Below are 17,586 nucleotides of genomic sequence, written 5' to 3' on the forward strand. Positions count from 1 at the left end.
CCTGTGGCGATCGAACCCTCAGGGGCGCCACATTGCCATTATGAAAATGCAAAAACATTTTTTGGGGAAAAATATGAAAATTTTATTTTTACTGCTGAATGTTATAAACTTCTGTGAAGCACCTGGGGTTCAAGGTGCTCACTATACATCTAGATAATTTCCCTGAGGGGTCTAGTTTCCAATACAGTGTCACTGTTCAGGCACATCAGAGGCTCCCCAAACGCAACATGGCATCCGCTAATTATTCAAGCAAATTTTACATTCAAAAAGTCAAATGGCGCTCCTTCCCTTGCGAACCCTGCCGTGCCCCCAAACAGTGGTTTTCTCCCACATATGGGGTATCGGCTTACTCAGGAGAAATTGCACAACAAATTTGGCGTCCATTTTTTCCTGTTACCATTGCAAAAATAAAAAAAATTTGGTCTAAAATAATATTTTTGTGAAAAAAAATAAATGTTCATTTTTTTCTTCCACATTCCAAAAATTCCTGTGAAGCACCTGAATGGTTAATAAACTTCTTGAATGTGGTTTTGAGCACCTTGAGGGATGCAGTTTTTAGAATAGTGTCACATTTGGGTATTTTCTATCATGAAGGTCCCTCAAAGTCACTTCAAATGCGATGTGGTCCCTAAAAAATGGTTCTGTAAATTTTGTTGGAAAAATGAGAAATTGCTGGTCAACTTTTAAGCCTTATAACTTCCTAAGCAAAAAAATTTGGTTCCAAAATTGTGCTGTTGTAAAGTAGACATGTGGGAAATGTTATGTATTAACTATTTTTGTGACATATCTCTCTGATTTAAGGGCATAAAAATTAAAATTTTGAAAACTGCTAAATTTTTTTGCCAAATTTCTGATTTTTTCACAAATAAACGCAAGTCATAGCGAACATTTTTTACCACTATCATGAAGTACAATATGTCACGAAAAAAATCTCAGAATCAATGGGATCCTTTGAAGCGTTCCAGAGTTATTACCTCATAAAGTGACAGTGGTCAGAATTGTAAAAATTGGCCCTGTCATTAACGTGCAAACCAACTTCGGGGGTAAAGGGATTAAAAAGCAAAAATATCTGCTAGAGACACGTTATTAAACAAGCAGTTTGGATACCCATTGCCATGTTTTTTGAGCACACTTACTTTGACATTACTAAGGCTGCATTTGTTGTGGGGACAGCAGCTGCAGCAGTGACTGCAAGGCCAACCCCCTGATGACATCTCGTTTGACATTCCCCAGTGCATGATGGGAGAATCAAACAAAACATCATCAGATGGGAAAAAGAAAAAAAAACATAGTAGAAACTTTTTAACTGAAGCTTTTCAGAAAAGCAAATTTTTTATATTAATTAGATTATCATATTAAATTCCGTTAGGTTTTGGACAACCTCATTAATTTATTTTCAATGTAACATTTTTATAATGTTTTTCACAGTTGAAAGTTATATTTTTTATTATGCAATTTTTTATTCACTAAGATAATGTCACTAGTTTCTCCAATGTTCCTCTCAGCTTAGTATTCTTCCATGCCTAAAACTACCCAAAACTATAAAATCTGAAAGTTTCTGTTTTGGACAATGGCATCCCGTTTTGTTTTGTCTCTGACACCACAAACTGGAAAAGCTGAACCTTTGAAAGCAACACAAAACTAAAACCAACACAATATACCAAACAAACTGGAAAAGCCATTATGCAGAATATTCAGGGCACATCTTAAACCTCATTTCCTATGGAAAATCTTGATTTCCTAATTTGGTTATTTAACAGGAGACTTTTGCCCACAACAGTGACCATAACGTAAATCACCAAAACACCCATATTGTTTTTGGCAGAATTTTTGTTTTACCCTCAGAATATTGAAATGGTTAAATCTATATTTATGACAGTTGAAATTATTACAATGATATGAAAAAAAAGTAATTGCTCCCTTCCCAGATGTCACCTGTTAGTGCTTAAGGGTTCCCGTACACATTAGAAAAATTTCACTCAAAAATTCTTGGTATTTGCCATTCTTCAAGATGGGCAGACAATTCATTAGTATGCATACACTTGCCATTTGAGATACCATCACCACCAATACTGTTCACAAAGTTTATGGTGGAAGTAGTGGTGTCTTTGAAACTTCCGGTTAATGCAATCATTCCTTATCGAGATTTACTTTTGTTCTAACAGCAAATTTTTCCATTTCCCTAAAAAAAAAGATATTAGAAGGACTGAATCATTTCCTCAAAATATAAGATTGATCCTAAACTTAAAAATATCTGCTTCCTTCCTACAGAAAAGAGAGAAACGAATCTCTAGTAGGGAGAAAAGATGTTCGTTCCACCAGAAAATCCATGTTCATCCTCCTACATTCTGTATTCCATCAGTAACTTGGTATCCTTTCTACTTGAATTCTTTAAAACTCAAGTTCATCAACCTGGAACAAATTATTATTCCATATCTAGTGAACGAATCCTTAAATTGCTGAATAAAACCAATTAACCTAAGCAGAGGTGTTTTTGGAATCCTGATCCAGAAGTGCTGTTGACCCTGGACGTAAGTGCCTGTGGATGGGGAGAAAAGTTTTTGGACATTCTTCTTCAAGGTCAATGTCCATTATCTGCAAGAACTCACTCTTCAAGTTATAATGAAAAAAAACAACCAGTGAAGTACTCAAAAAACTATAAGTTCATCTAAAATGTCAAATCAGCAACAGTAGCATGTCTAAGCACCAAGTAGGAGATCAAACCATAGGAAGACACAGCTATAGGACCTGCCAGGCCAAATGTTTTATTTGGCTGAACATCCTATTCTGTGTCTATCAGTGAATCACTTGAAGGGAAGAGGAAATAGAGAAACTCATTGTCAAAGATCAACATATTTTCTAGACAAAATCCAAAGAAGGGCAACCACAAGTCTTCAATCTGAAAACTGGTAGACCTTCCAACTCTTAGACAATCCCTGATATTTTAGAGTCAGCAGACAACATCACTCAAGGTAGCAATTTCTGTTCCACTATCTTACCATAGCGCAACCATTGTTACGTTGATGGACTATGTTTTGATTCCTGATCTGTTCCTGGCCCCTTGGCCTAATTACTTGGGATGACCACTCTTATGTTCCTTGCCACTTCTTTCTTTCTGAAACTATCAAGGGGATGTGCAACCTTGAAAAAATTGTTACTCAAACCACCTTAAAAATTAGTATTGTTTCCTAAGCCTCCAATTTTGCCAGCACCAATGATTTAAAGACATTTTTCAAATCTTCCACTTGCATATCTGCATTCTACTAAATTTCACTCAGACTTCTGCATGTTCAGCTTGTTTTTACTTGACTTGTAGTGTTTCTAGAAATGTAAGCTCTGTCTGATCTGATTTTCCAATGACTGCTACACCAAAATGTTTACTTATCATATGTTGCAGAATTGATAAAAAAACAGTCAAGTTTATCACACTAGCACCATCAATTTTTTCTCCTAAAGTCTTCATCACTCAGGTCACTCACATGCCCTCACAATCACATTTTGAAGAAACGTTGGAGGAAATTTCAGAAACTATGTGAAAAAGATGCTACAATTTTTATACGCCACCAATTATTGGTTGCAATATCAGACGCATTCAACACACAACTTTAAAAGTGTATTTTAATTTCATGAATTCATGGCATATTCACAGGATAGTCCATACATTTATGAAGGTCCTGAATGTATTTATCATCTCCATTCATTAGTAAAAATACTCTGAAAATGTTTGAGCGCGCAATTATTGCTCTGCAAAAGTGTCAAAATTCTAACTGGGCAGTTCGCTTCAATTTGGCCAGGAAAATTGATTTCCATAGAATTCATGCAATGTGAATCAAATGTGCAAAAGTCCTTGAAGTGATAATATGTCCTCCACTGAGCCCTATTCTCAAGATAATCAAGTCTGCTTGGGATCACATTAAGAGACAGAAGGATCTGCACAAGCCTCATACACAGAAGATTTATGGCTGGTTCTCCATGATGTTTGGAACAACCTCCGTGCAGAGTTACTTCCAAAACCGTGTGTACAAGTGACCGAGAATAAGTGCTGAGGCAGCTATGCCCAGATGCTACCAAGGTTCTTCTTAAGGATGCTTTAACATAAATGTAAATGTTAGGTTATGTTCATATCGCATTTCAGCCTAGGGTCAGTGGATCCATCAGGGCTTTATGTCTGAATAAGGAGACTCGGGCATGTGCACTGATGGTGCCATTGACTATAATGATGCAGACAGAGTCACAGTGTTGGACATAATTTTTGGATGTATGCGCCTGTCTGAAAAAGGCTCCAAGACTCAGTTGACCACATCTTGGAGGTGGCCTTCAATAGGTATATATGACCACAAATTATGTCAAGCAGAGCGCACAGTGACTCTGTCTGCATCATTACAGTCAATGGCCTCATGAGTGTATTCGCCCAAATCCCATTTTCTATAACTTCAAACATAACGTCACACAAAGCCACTGACAGTAGGCTTGATGTAAACATAACCTTACCTGTCATTATACATGTGGTGTCCTGGTGATCGACAACCAACATGAACCGATAGGACAGTTGAAACCGCAGAAGAAGGGAGAACTCTAGAGGCCATGTACAACATATTATTATGTGCCGCATATGGTCATGTTATAGGTACATCCATTACCCTTTTACATAAGCTTTACATTTAGGAGATTCACGGGCTGCAAGCCTATGCACTTAGTTTCATGTCTGGCTAATTTAAGATGGAGGCTCAAAGCAGAATACTTATCCGATTCTGTGCCAGCCAAAAAGGAGGGAAATGAACAGTTCTAAAGGAGAATACTTTGGGCCTTATATACCAAAGTATCTTCTAGTAACCAATCAGAGCACAATTTGTATTCCCTAAATTGCTCTTGCAAAATAAAAGCTGGCATCTGATTGGTTGCTTTAGGTAACAAGGGCTATTTTACTGTTAGTTTTCATTAATAAGACCTCATGGCTTGTCAGTGTTTGCGTGTACCCCACATTTCTACTATAATAAGACACATTACTAGAATATATTCTAGATAGCTTTAATACATTAGGCAGAAATATTACAAGTAAAAAGTAATGCAATAATACGAGAACATTTACAGTAGAAATGATTTTAAGGACTCAAATAAATTATTCTATTCAGCTAAATATTACAATTCCTCTAATAGTGAATCAGAAACATTTTACTGAATTTCAAGGAATCTGTAAATCTCCACGATGGCCACGACACAGAAGTGCTCCAGTGTTGGTAATCTGGTGCCGCGTGCCAAACGCCGTTCAGATTTGCCAATCCGCAGGTGTTAAACCACCAGCCTGCACCATATTGGTCACTGCAGCTCCTATACTTTATGTCACTGCTACCACATAATGGGTGACACTTGTCATGGTAATTATCCCAAGTGCTGAAATAGCTGCCATGCTGGTTGCTCCCGGGAATGTCTGGAAATCCAAGGAAAGCATCTCCTACAATGGAAAATAGAGAAAATGTTCTACGTCTTTCTTTAACAATTTTTTTATGGTTTTGACACTTTTTATGGATTTGTTCTGGATCCGCTCACCTGCTGTACCCGAATAATTTGCTGCTGACAATTCATAGAATTTGTTAGCCTCTCCTATGCTAAAGGATCTGTATTCTGCGTAGGCTTCATTCCCATCAAAGTCCCCCAGGCTGATGTGCAGTTTGCAGCGTCTTTGTGTCTGGTGGGTCAGGGCATACATGTTCTTGAGTCCAAGCCAATGTTCACCTTTAAGAAGAAAAATAGTCAATTACATAGAGGAAAGAAATTGTAAACAGTAGTGATACAATAAGTAACCGGCAACAGCAGAAAATCTCCACTAAAGGGCTGTTTCTAGTAAAAGATCAACTTTTTCCACTTATAAAAAAATAAATTTTATTCCCATAAATAATCCTAAATACAAAATTCATGAAACCCTTTTGTCTCTGCATGAAAACCCTTTAAGTGATTCCCATATAGTTGTTAACGTTTTCCTCCATTCTGATGCCCACTTTACCTTGAAGTCTTCCGAATCCGTTCTCATACTCTATCCATGTTGCATAAAAGTCTAAATGATCTTCTCCATTGTGGTTTTGGATAAGAGTCCAGCCGCCACTTCCAGACATTTCACAGTAAACCTAAACGGGGAGAATAAAGATCATAAATGTAAATCTTAGAATAATGAATCAAAAATGACATTTCAAATTATTTCTACCTTAACGATACATAGAAAATTGTACGTTTACTGAAGATTTCTAAGTTTGTGGCCCATTGACGGTCACCATTTTACCATACTCCAAGGTGGGGTCTAACTCTAGGATGGAAAATTTCCAAATTTGTCCCCCAACCATGTTCTTAGACTAAGAGCCGGAGGAGCATGCACTCCACTCCATAGAAAACCAGGCCATTATGCTGAATGAGTACAAGAAGCTGTTTACAGAGGATCTGTCACCAGGTCAAAAGGGCCAAATTTTTCTCCTATTTTATTCCAATTTTACGCCGAGTATTCAGCTTTTTGTTTAAAAAAAAATCTGCCAAACATATCCAGAGATTTGGTCTTTTTATTTAGTGGTAATTTTTAGGGTCTTTACCAAGGGGACAAAGCTTCATAAATAGACGCCCCAGGGGATCCATGCCCACACCTGCTCGCTGCTTACAATCTACAAGGAAATAGTGGGACACAATAGGTGAGAAGTGCTTGTTATTTCAGGTCCAGCCATTATAATGAATAGGGATGTTCATATAAAGCTGCATGATCCGGTCATCAGCCCGTATGTTCAAGTGCAATAATCAAGTGCAGTTATCATGTGCATGGAGGGTGTGGAGACAGATGAATAGGAGGGAGCAGATTCTGAATAATATTTAGAAGGAGGGAAGGGGGGAGAGTTGGGTTACAGAGTTCAGGTGATAGATTTGTCTAAAGAGATGGGTTTTTAAAGCACGCTTAAAAACGTGGGGGCTAGGAATCAGTCAGATCATCTGGGGTAGTGCATTCCAGAGAACTGGTGCAGCATGAGACAAGTCTTGGAGATGGAGGTGCACTAAAGAAATTTGCTCTTATCTCTTGATCAATAATGTGGATTAAATATAAAAAAAATCATGAATAGTATGGGGGCAGAGGGATTAAAAAAAGAACAAAAGCACAAAAGCTGCCTACTTTTGACATGGTGACAGATCCTCTTAAAAATGCTCTATTTCATCTCTATGTAGAAAGACGATGAAAACTACTCCTGTCGTCCAGACCAAAATGGTCATTTTGGACACCTTTGCTCATAGCAATTGGGGCGGGATCCAAAGGTCTGTAGTAGATTTTAAATGAAAATAATGTCATTTTGGGCTCATCCCTTAAAAAAAAAATTTTTAGAAAAAATTTAAATTAAAATAATAATGAAAATAAAAATATCATTGGATATAGGCGCTGAAATTTTAAGAGTAAAAGTCCTTCTCATTTTAACCTTGAAAAAACAGCCAGGATTATTTTTACCGTCTCACCTGAAAACCAAATTGGGCATTTCTCGGTTTGATCATGTATATTCCACTGGTAGCGGTATGATTCCTTTCCCATATATTAGAGCAGTCATATCCTACCGAAAGTAAGAAATGAAATACAATGTGTTAAAAAAGAGACAAATTATCAACTTATGAAAATACAATAACTGATGTCAATTCATTATATTCTATATACTCTATATATATTTTTACAATCTCTACACTTGAAAACTAAATTTAAAAAATTTGTAGATTTTGACTATCTTACCTTGAGCCACTGGAGACTGAGCCTGATAGCAAAAAAAACATTATTATTATTTAAAACATTTTAGAAGCATCACTTACTGTATATAAAAAATATAATTAAAAAATGTATGTTTTTGAATTCACCCAACAGGATAAGACTTGGTTTTAGTGGATTCCCGCCAATCTTTTTGAGGTGATTGCGTTCTTTTAGTCTATTTGCACTACTCTAGTGCCCTAACATTTCACCTATTACAGGACATTTGATACCACCATGAATCATCAGCATCCAATGAAAGTGAGAAGAGCAACAGTGCTCATGATTGACTATTGCTGCCCAATAATACGGGGCTCTTCAGCGACCCAGTTCTCAGGATCATAACGGCCATGTCGGTCGGAGCCCAACGATTGAAGAGCTGTTCCCTATCCTATGAAAATACCTCTTTAAGCATTGCCTCTTCATATATACATGTATATTCATACTACTGATGTATTTTCCTTTGTCCCATTTATAAACCAGTTTTTTACCTAATTTGCTATAATAAAACTTTTCAATTAAAGAGTTATAGCATTTTTATTTACTAAATCTAAAGGATTTAATTTTCTTAAATTCTATATTTCTTAAAAATTACAATTCATTAAATCTTTAAAAAAAAATTAAAATAAAATTGCTTTCAATTTCCTATGATATTTCAAAAAAATCAAGGTACTCACCTGTGATACAGTTAGGAGGCAATAATTGCTTACTAAAAAGAGACACATGAATATGTTTATGGCCGCCATGGTTCTATTCCTAAAAAAGGTAAAAATGCAAGTTAATTTGAATAATGATAAAAATTCTCAAAATATAAGGCACATCAGATTTTTTAGAAATTAGACAATTTGTAAAAAGTGTAACATGCATTACTTAATAGAGAGTTTAGTAAGAAAGACAATTCTTCTTGCAATTCTAACTCAAAGAAGCCAAAGTCCAGATCACCTACAACTGAGCCGAGTACAATGAACTTCTCATCACTTCCGTCCCTTTTTATAGCCCAAAGTAGAAGGTGGAGTCAAAAACTTGCAAATCCGGTGGCAGAAACTTCATTATCGCTCTTATTTATCACACAATTAGGACATTAACATTTTAGTTTCTCACTTCTGTAGGCTTTGATATCTCAGTGAATTTAAGGTTTCATTTTGTTTCTAAATGTTATTTTATTTTTATTATATCTAAAAAATAACTAATCTAAAAAGAGTTTGATAATTACAAATTAAAATATACAATGTATATAATATAGGTTTAACCCCTTCTGGATGTGGCCAGTTTTAGTTTTTTCCTCCCCATCTTCCCAGACCCATAACTTTTTTATTTTCCCGTCCACATAGCCATATGACGGCTTGTCTTTTGCAGGACGAGTTGTAATTTTGAATAACACATTGATTTTACCACATAATGTACTGGAAAACGGGAAAAAAATGTAAGTGCTGTGAAATTGTGAAAAAAACACAATTCTGACATAGTTTTCAGGAAATAGTTTTAACGACGTACATTGTCTGTTAAAAATGATCAAGATATATGATTCTACTCATAGGTACAATTACAGTGATACCAAACATGCCCAGGTTTTTCAATATTTTAGTGGTAAAAAAAAAAAAAAGAAGTATGCAGAAAAAAATATGAGGGGGGGGGGGTTGGGGTGTTGTGTCGTCATTTTCCGAGACCCATAAAGTTTTTATTTCTCAGTCAATGGAGCAATGTGATGGCTTATTTTTTTGCAGGGTGAGATTAAGTTTTTATTGATACCATTTTGGGATAGATTTGACATTTTGATCGCCTGTTACAGCATTTTTTTCGAATATTGCAGCTTCATAAAAAACTGAATTTTGGCGTTCTTTAATTTTTTCTGTTTACAGTGTTTACCAATCGGGTTAATTATTTTTATATTTTGATAGATCGGACTTTTTTGGATGTGGCGATACCACATACAGTACAGACCAAAAGTTTGGACACACCTTCTCATTTAAAGATTTTTCTGTATTTTCATAACTATGAAAATTGTACATTCACACTGAAGGCATCAAAACTATGAATTAACACATGTAGAATTATATACTTAATAAAAAAGTGTGAAACAACTGAAAATATGTCTTATTTCCTAGGTTCTTCAAAGTAGCCACCTTTTGCTTTGATGACTCCTTTGCACATTCTTGGCATTCTCTTGATGAGCTTCAAGAGGTAGTCACTGGAAATGGTCTTCCAACAATCTTGAAGGAGTTCCCAGAGATTCTTAGCACTTGTTGGCCCTTTTGCCTTCACTGTGCGGTCCAGCTCACCACAAACCATCTCGATTGGGTTCAGGTCTGGTGACTGTGGAGGCCCGGTCATCTGGCGTAGCACCCCATCACTCTCCTACTTGGTCAAATAGCCCTTACACAGCCTGGAGGTGTGTTTGGGGTCATTGTCCTGTTGAAAAATAAATGATGGTCCAACTAAACGCAAACCGGATGGAATAGCATGCCGCTGCAAGATGCTGTGGTAGCCACACTGGTTCAGTATGCCTTCAGTCTTGAATAAATCCCCAACAGTGTCACCAGCAAAGCACCCCCACACCATCACACCTCCTCCTCCATGATTCACGGTGGGAACCAGGCATGTAGAGTCCATCCGTTCACCTTTTCTGCGTCGCACAAAGACACGGTGGTTGGAACCAAAGATCTCAAATTTGGACTCATCAGACCAAAGCACAGATTTCTACTGGTCTAATGTCCATTCCTTGTGTTCTTTAGCCCAAACAAGTCTCTTCTGCTTGTTGCCTGTCCTTAGCAGTGGTTTCCTAGCAGCTATTTTACCATAAAGGCCTGCTGCACAAAGTCTCCTCTTAACAGTTGTTGTAGAGATGTGTCTGCTGCTAGAACTCTGTGTGGCATTGACCTGGTCTCTAATCTGAGCTGCTGTTAACCTGTGATTTCTGAGGCTGGTGACTCGGATAAACTTATCCTCAGAAGCAGAGGTGACTCTTGGTCTTCCTTTCCTGGGGCGGTCCTCATGTGAGCCAGTTTCTTTGTAGCGCTTGATGGTTTTTGCAACTGCACTTGGGGACACTTTCAAAGTTTGCCCAATTTTTCGGACTGACTGACCTTCATTTCTTAAAGTAATGATGGCCACTCGTTTTTCTTTACTTAGCTGCTTTTTTCTTGCAATAATACAAATTCTAACAGTCTATTCAGTAGGACTATCAGCTGTGTATCCACCTGACTTCTGCACAACACAACTGATGGTCCCAACCCCATTTATAAAACAAGAAATCCCACTTATTAAACCTGACAGGGCACACCTGTGAAGTGAAAACCTTTTCCGGTGACTACCTCTTGAAGCTCATCAAGATAATGCCAAGAGTGTGCAATGCAGTCATCAAAGCAAAAGGTGGCTACTTTGAAGAACCTAGAATATAAGACATATTTTCAGGTGTTTCACACTTTTTTGTTACGTATATAATTCCACATGTGTCTATTCATAGTTTTGATGCCTTCAGTGTGAATGTACAATTTTCATAGTCAAGAACATACAGAAAAATCTTTAAATGAGAAGGTGTGTCCAAACTTTTGGTCTGTACTGTATGTGTATTTCTTTTTTAAATGTTTTATTATCTTTATTTTATTGGGTAAAAGTTGTTGATTTGAACTTTTTTTTTTAGATTTTTTAAAATGTATTTTTTTACTTTTCACTGTACTTGTTAGAGCCCTTAAGGGGACTTACACCTGTGATTGTCGGATCGCTTGTGCCATTTACAGCGATACCACAGGTTGGGTTTCAAGGGCGTTCTGTAATGACAAGCACGGTGGTCTTCAACAGACCCTCAGCTGCCTTTTTCTTTCCAACTTTTTGTCAGCCCTCTACTGTTCAGTAAAATGGTGACCGCAACTGGACAACATTTTGCTGAATTCACATGTAGATAATTGCAAAAAATCTGTATTCTCCGGCATGCATATTTTCACAAAATTTGAGTACAATTAAATTTTACAAGAATAAATTCTCTCACCTCTTGTGACATGTTTGAAATTTATTCAACAAATAATTTAATAACAAAAAAATTGAGGACACTTGCCAAATTGACTCATTGTGAAGCAGCTCAAGTTGCATTTCGAGGATTATACTTTTTCTGCAGGCAGGAGGGTGCCGGCATAGCAGGTGTAACCATGAGATCAGGAGTGAGGAAACAGCTCCAACCTGGTGCACAACTAGAATAGGTGCAGGGGTTGCAATTGCACCCAGGCCCTGGAACCTAGAGGGTCTAAAAATGTCCCTTCGGGCCACATGAAAAGACCATTACTATTAAAGGCTTGCAATAGCTGGAGGCCCCGTTGGTGTTTTTCCATTGGGGCACATGACTTTCAGGTTACGCCACTGGCTCCAACAATGGAGACCATTGCAGAAGAAACTCTGATCTGCAAGGATCAGGACTCATACCTTTTATACGCAGAAAGTGCAGTGTCCATTTCTGACTCCAGTGCTTTTTGGCCATATTTGAGTGAGCCCCTACTGCCATTAAAAAAGCAATTTATTATGCGCTGAGGTCTCCTGTTGCCAAAGCATAATGAGCCAATGTGTCAGGAAGTCAATAAAAACAACAAAAAAATCATACTGAACTAGCCCTTCACCAGTCCCTATCGGCACAGCTCAGTGCCAGCCCCCAGCTACCTTCTTAAGGCACCCACTCTGGAAGTTTTGTCTTCACACTACCCAAGTGCTTTCGGCGGCGGCTTAGCCTTGATGTATGATATGTCAGAACGTGCGCCAAAGTCAAGCTGCCACCAGAAGCGCAGGAAAAAAGGAAAGCAGAGACTGTTGTTAAAATGGTTTTTAACTCCCATCTAATTTATTGAGCATTTTTTTACATTGTCTTTAGTTCTCCAAAAGTTCAATGCTGAGTGTCTAAAACTCCCAAGAACATCTAAATGAAAACATTTTTCTTGTGGATAATAACAGCCCGTCTAGTCTTGTTTTGTGTCCGAAAAAATAAACTTGAAAGTTGAATGAAAGACAATGAGCCTTTCATAATGGGATGAAACTTAAGCAAACACAACACACAATGCAGACTGGAAAAACGACTGTGTGGAATATTCACTGCACATTCTCAACTTTCACCTGGAAAATCTTGATTTAAAAAGTTGTGCATTTAACAAGAGAACATCATACATTACCCATTTTGGTTTTTGGTAGAACAAGTTTTTTTTTTTTTTTTTGTTTTAAGTCAAATATAAATAAAAATGGTATAACTGAAAACGTCATCTTGTCCCGTAAAAAAAAAAAGCTGCCATACAGCTCCATCAGTAGAAAAATAAAAAACGTATACATCTCAGAATTAATCGATCCAAAAATAATTCTACTTTCTATAAAATTTTATTGTGCAAAAGTGACAAAACATTAAAAAAAATATATGAATGTGGTATCGCTGTAATCATACTGACACAAAGAATAAAGCTGCCTTATCACCTTTACCACATGGTAAATTTCTGTTTTTTAAAAATGTCAACTCGTCCCACAAAAAATAAGCCCTCATATGACTCTGTCGGCAGAAATATGGAAAAATGATAGCTCTCAAAATATAGTGCTGCGAAAAAATTTTTTTTTGCAAAAAAGGTGTCTTTTAGTGTGTGACAGCAGCCAAACAGAAAAACCCGATATAAATCTGGTATCACTGTAATCGCACCGACCCGAGGAATAAAGTCGTCTAATCACTTATAACGCACGAGGAACGACGTAAAAAATAAACTCTAGGTTTAGGGTTGTGCTAGGGTTAGGGTTCTGCTAGTGTTAGGGTTGGGTTAGGGTTGTGTTAGAGTTGTGTTAGGGTAAGGGTTGTGCTAGGGTTTGGATTGTGCTAGGGTTAGGGTTGTGCTAGGGTTAGGGATGTGATAGGGTTAGGGTTGTGCTAGGGTTAGGGTTGTGCTAGGGTTAGGGTTGTGCTAGGGCTATGTTTGTATTACAGTTGGGGTTAGGATTGTGCTAGAGTGGGTTGTATTAGGGTTGGGGTTAGGGTTGTGTTGATGTTGGGATTTTTTCAAAGGAAAAAAAAAATTGTCAGCAAATGACGACAATATGGCAATTAGTGTTGAGCGCAAGTGCTCGCTACTTGAGTTTGCATCGGGTGCTCGGTTATGCACCGAGTATCAGGGGTGCTCGAGTGACATGCTCGAGTCTCCGCCCCATATGCTTTGTGGCTGTTATACAGCCAGAAAGCATGCGGGGATTGCCTGCCATGCACGGGCAATCCGTGCATGTTATTTTGGGTTTCTACCAACTGTGAAACATGCAGGGCGGGGACTCGAGCATGTCACTCGATCACCTGCGATACTTGGTGAATACCCGAGTACCCGCCGCAAACTCAAGTAGCGAGCACTTGCGCTCAAAACTAATGATAACTTATTCAAAATGACGACCTATTGTTATCAAATTCTGTGTCGTACCTCTGGGTTCAAAATGTTCACATTCCCTTTGATAAAATCGTTGAGGGGTCTAGTTTCCAAAATGGGGTCACTTGGGGGGGGGGGTTCCACTGTTTCGGTGCATCAGGGGCTCTCCAAACACAACATGGCGTCGGCTCTCGATTCCAACCAATTTTGCATTCAAAAAGTCGCACAGTGCTCCTTCCATTCTGAACATTGCCGTGCGCCCAAACTGTGTTTTTTCCCCACATATGGGGTTTTGGCATACTCAGGAGAAATTGCACAACAAACTGCATTGTGCAATTTCTCTTGTTACTGTGACGCCCGTGGCAGCAGCAGATGGTACTACTCCCCACAGGCAGAGCAGGGCCTCAGGGCAGAGGAGACAGGAGGATGGGAATTGTAGTGGGAGCTGTGGTGCGGTGTCGTGCGGTGCCGCGTTGCAATAAGAAACCGGAGGCCATAGGGCTATTCTTCCAAGCTTTACTCACGGTAGAATGTACAGCCGCAAGGCTTCTCCCTGCTGCTCACGGCACGCTGCGGCCACCAGGATCGGGGGTCGACAACCTCCGAGTAGTTCAGGTGCTTTGGTCAGGACCCCGCACCAGAGTGTTCCTAGACTTTTCCCACTAGGTCCTCTCCTGTCCGTGTGTGGTATGTGTACTAAGGCCGGGTCTCCCTCTGGACTATGCACAGAACAAGGGTACAGGTGGCAACTCCGCTCCGTCCGTTACCCGGTGGGATCCACTGAGCCTCCGGGCTTCTCCGACTAAGACTTAAAGTGACAGAGTCAGATAACGGTGGCCGGTACCCCTTTTGCAGCAGGAGTCCCTCTGGCTAGGCCAGAATAGTGAGAACAGGTGGTGTATACTGCTCCGTCTGCATCCCCCTGGGATCCTTTTCCCTGCGGAGCTTTACTTCTCCGCTCCGCTCCAGGCCTTCTTGGGTAGGGACCTTGACTGGGTAGAGACAGCCGTTAACTCTAGCCCGCTCATCGCCTCAAGGCCAGAGCACTAGGACCGTGTCCCCATCAACAGCAGGCTCACACAGAAAGCCACGTTCAGTGATGAAGATCACAATTAAAGACCATAAGCCCAAGATGGCTGTTTATTAAATATGAATTTTTGTTGTGTAACCTAAATGTGCGTCCTCCACCCTCACCTACTACCAGGTCCCCCTATCTTTTGGTTCCCCCCATCTCCTCTTATCCCGGCTGGGGCAGTACCCTGGTGCCTATAAGCCCCCCTCAGGTGGGAGAGGTGTAGTGTTGGATGCAGAGGTGGGGTCCTGACCATTACACCATCCTTACCTTGAAGAAGAGATACCACACCTCATTAAAGAGATGCAGTACCCCTGTGGCGATCGAACACTCAGGGGCGCCACATTCCCCCCTGGAGAAACACAGCACGTCAGCGGGCTGCAATGAGAGCAAAACCTGGTACAGACTTTTTATATTTTTGGCATAACAATTCAACAATCTTCCCATTATGCGAGGCACTTTTTGTTAAACGATGCAAACTTTAAATAGTACAAAAATATACACAAGTATAAAAACATCACAGAGACATAATGCATATAGACAGACTAATTAAAGTGCAGTATGAAAGAGTCAGTTTCAGAAGCAAGAGGGACCTGTCCCAAACCCTCAACGTAGGCCCTGGGGTGGCTGCATTGCATGAAGATCCCGAGTTGGACATCCAGGAGAGCCACGCCAGACAGGTTTTTCTTCTGAGGTCTGAGGTAGAAGTAAAGCGGTTTCGTATAAAACCAATAGGGAGCACCTAAATAGATGCAAACTATTTACAAGAAGTAAAAGAGTCTGTCTACTGCTAGTCCGCAGGGACAATTGTCCCTTTAAACCGGGAGAAAAACATTATCAAAACATAAACAGTTTAACTGAAAAGGTTACAGCCGCCGGGGCCCTTACTCCATAGATCCCCACCGGGGAAAAGGTTCATTCCTCCCAATGGAGGCTGACCGGTCCTCCACTGTCGAGCGCAAGGGGGCGTCACTCCTGGACACTTTGTGCACATCCAGGGCGTACCACCCCCGCACCCCGTGGTGGCGGGTGTACGAAACAAAGTCACCTGGGAAGAAATTCCCGCCAGGGTGTCCCTTCCTTAGTCGCGGCTCGACGTCCCGCCGGCTGACAAAGACGTCGTGCTCAAACTGGGAACTCCTAATGAAGCCCGATCCCGCCTCCTGGTGGAAGCGGACAATCTACCCTTCCTCCCGGGGGCTTGGACAGGCTGCCTCCTAATGGCGGGCCTTGGATTTTGCGGCCTTGGTGCGCACTTAATGGCGCTCTCAGCGAACTTTCCTCTGCCGTTGCTCCCGGTCAAGCTGGAGGATTTGCTGCCTACACAGTTCGCTCCTCCTCCGCGCTTCAGCCCGTGTCTCCCGGGGGAAGCCCATCAGGTCCCCCCCCTGGTTGTCCCAGGTCAACTCCTCAGCCGCCGGCAAGGTGACTGGAGGTGCGGGTAGCGGTGACAGCAGGGGTTGCTGCAGGTCCTCGGGGAGTGCGGACCAGTCCGGGTTGGGGTCGGTGGATTCCATAGCAGGCACAGGTTCCTCCAAGACGGGAGATGGGAGGCAATGCAGACCTCCGGCGATGGTGGAGGCTTCCAGCTCCGGGGCAAAGACTTGCTCCCAAGTTACCACGCCAGGTAGCAGGTACTCCGTCATCAGATCCAGGAGGGGCACGGTGGGCTCAGCAGCCGGGACGGGGGTATCACTCTTACCTGATCCTGGGCTGCACGCAACTTCCGTTGCTTCTTCCGCCTGAGTTGCTGGTTGCTGCTCCTTGGCGGCGGGCCCGGATCCTCTGCAGCATCTCTCTCCGCCACGCGGCGGACGCCGCATGCTGGGCCTCAGCTACCCATCGGGCAAGCTCCGGGGTTTCCCTACGAAGGAATTCTGCTTCCCCCGGGGTCAGGATCATGCCTCCCTCCTCTCCGACGGGAGTAGGACCTGGGCCGGGTTCGGAAGGCTCCGGTAGACTTACCTCAGCAGCGTCAATGACTGCTCCTGAGTATGGTGAGTCTTGGACTGTTATGGCCGCACCTAGTGGTTTTCCTCGTTCCCTCCTCTTTTCGGGGTGGCTCCAGGGCAGTAGGCTGACAGGCCCCCCTCCGGACATTTAAGTGGAAAACGACAGTCTGAGGTATAAAGGCGCGCAGTACCCGGTAGCAATGGGCAATCCTCTTCCGTTGCTGCGGCCACGCAATCCTGCCGACTACGCCAAGTTGTGTGACGCCCGGGTGGAGGAGAGAGAGAGATGGATGATAATAATGCGTCCGAGTCGGTGGGACTAGGGGACGCCTCTCCTTCCCCTCCCCCACTCTCTAGCCCACCCTGAGAGTTGGGGTACTCGGAAGCCGGGCCACTGTGCAGGGTGGATGTAGTCGCGGGCTAGGCCCGGTCCTTGCCCAGGGTTGTCAC

At 41.1% G+C, this 17,586-nt stretch overlaps 1 protein-coding gene across 1 annotated transcript; it reads right to left on the reverse strand.

Annotated features, from left to right (window-relative positions):
- Nucleotides 1–5,150: 5,150 nt before the first annotated feature.
- LOC141155411 (fibrinogen-like protein 1) lies at nucleotides 5,151–17,086 on the reverse strand. The gene is made up of 7 exons (XM_073642277.1): nucleotides 16,887–17,086; nucleotides 8,431–8,509; nucleotides 7,742–7,763; nucleotides 7,477–7,568; nucleotides 6,002–6,122; nucleotides 5,548–5,733; nucleotides 5,151–5,452 (listed from the first exon to the last, which is right to left on the reverse strand). Exons 1-7 carry the CDS (start codon nucleotides 17,084–17,086, stop codon nucleotides 5,151–5,153), a joined length of 1,002 nt encoding a protein of 333 aa, XP_073498378.1.
- Nucleotides 17,087–17,586: the final 500 nt, after the last annotated feature.

This window comes from Phyllobates terribilis, unplaced genomic scaffold (assembly GCF_046119375.1).
Source record: "Phyllobates terribilis strain yellow unplaced genomic scaffold, ASM4611937v1 Scaffold_7__3_contigs__length_470593459, whole genome shotgun sequence".
NCBI classification, from domain to species: domain Eukaryota; kingdom Metazoa; phylum Chordata; class Amphibia; order Anura; family Dendrobatidae; genus Phyllobates; species Phyllobates terribilis.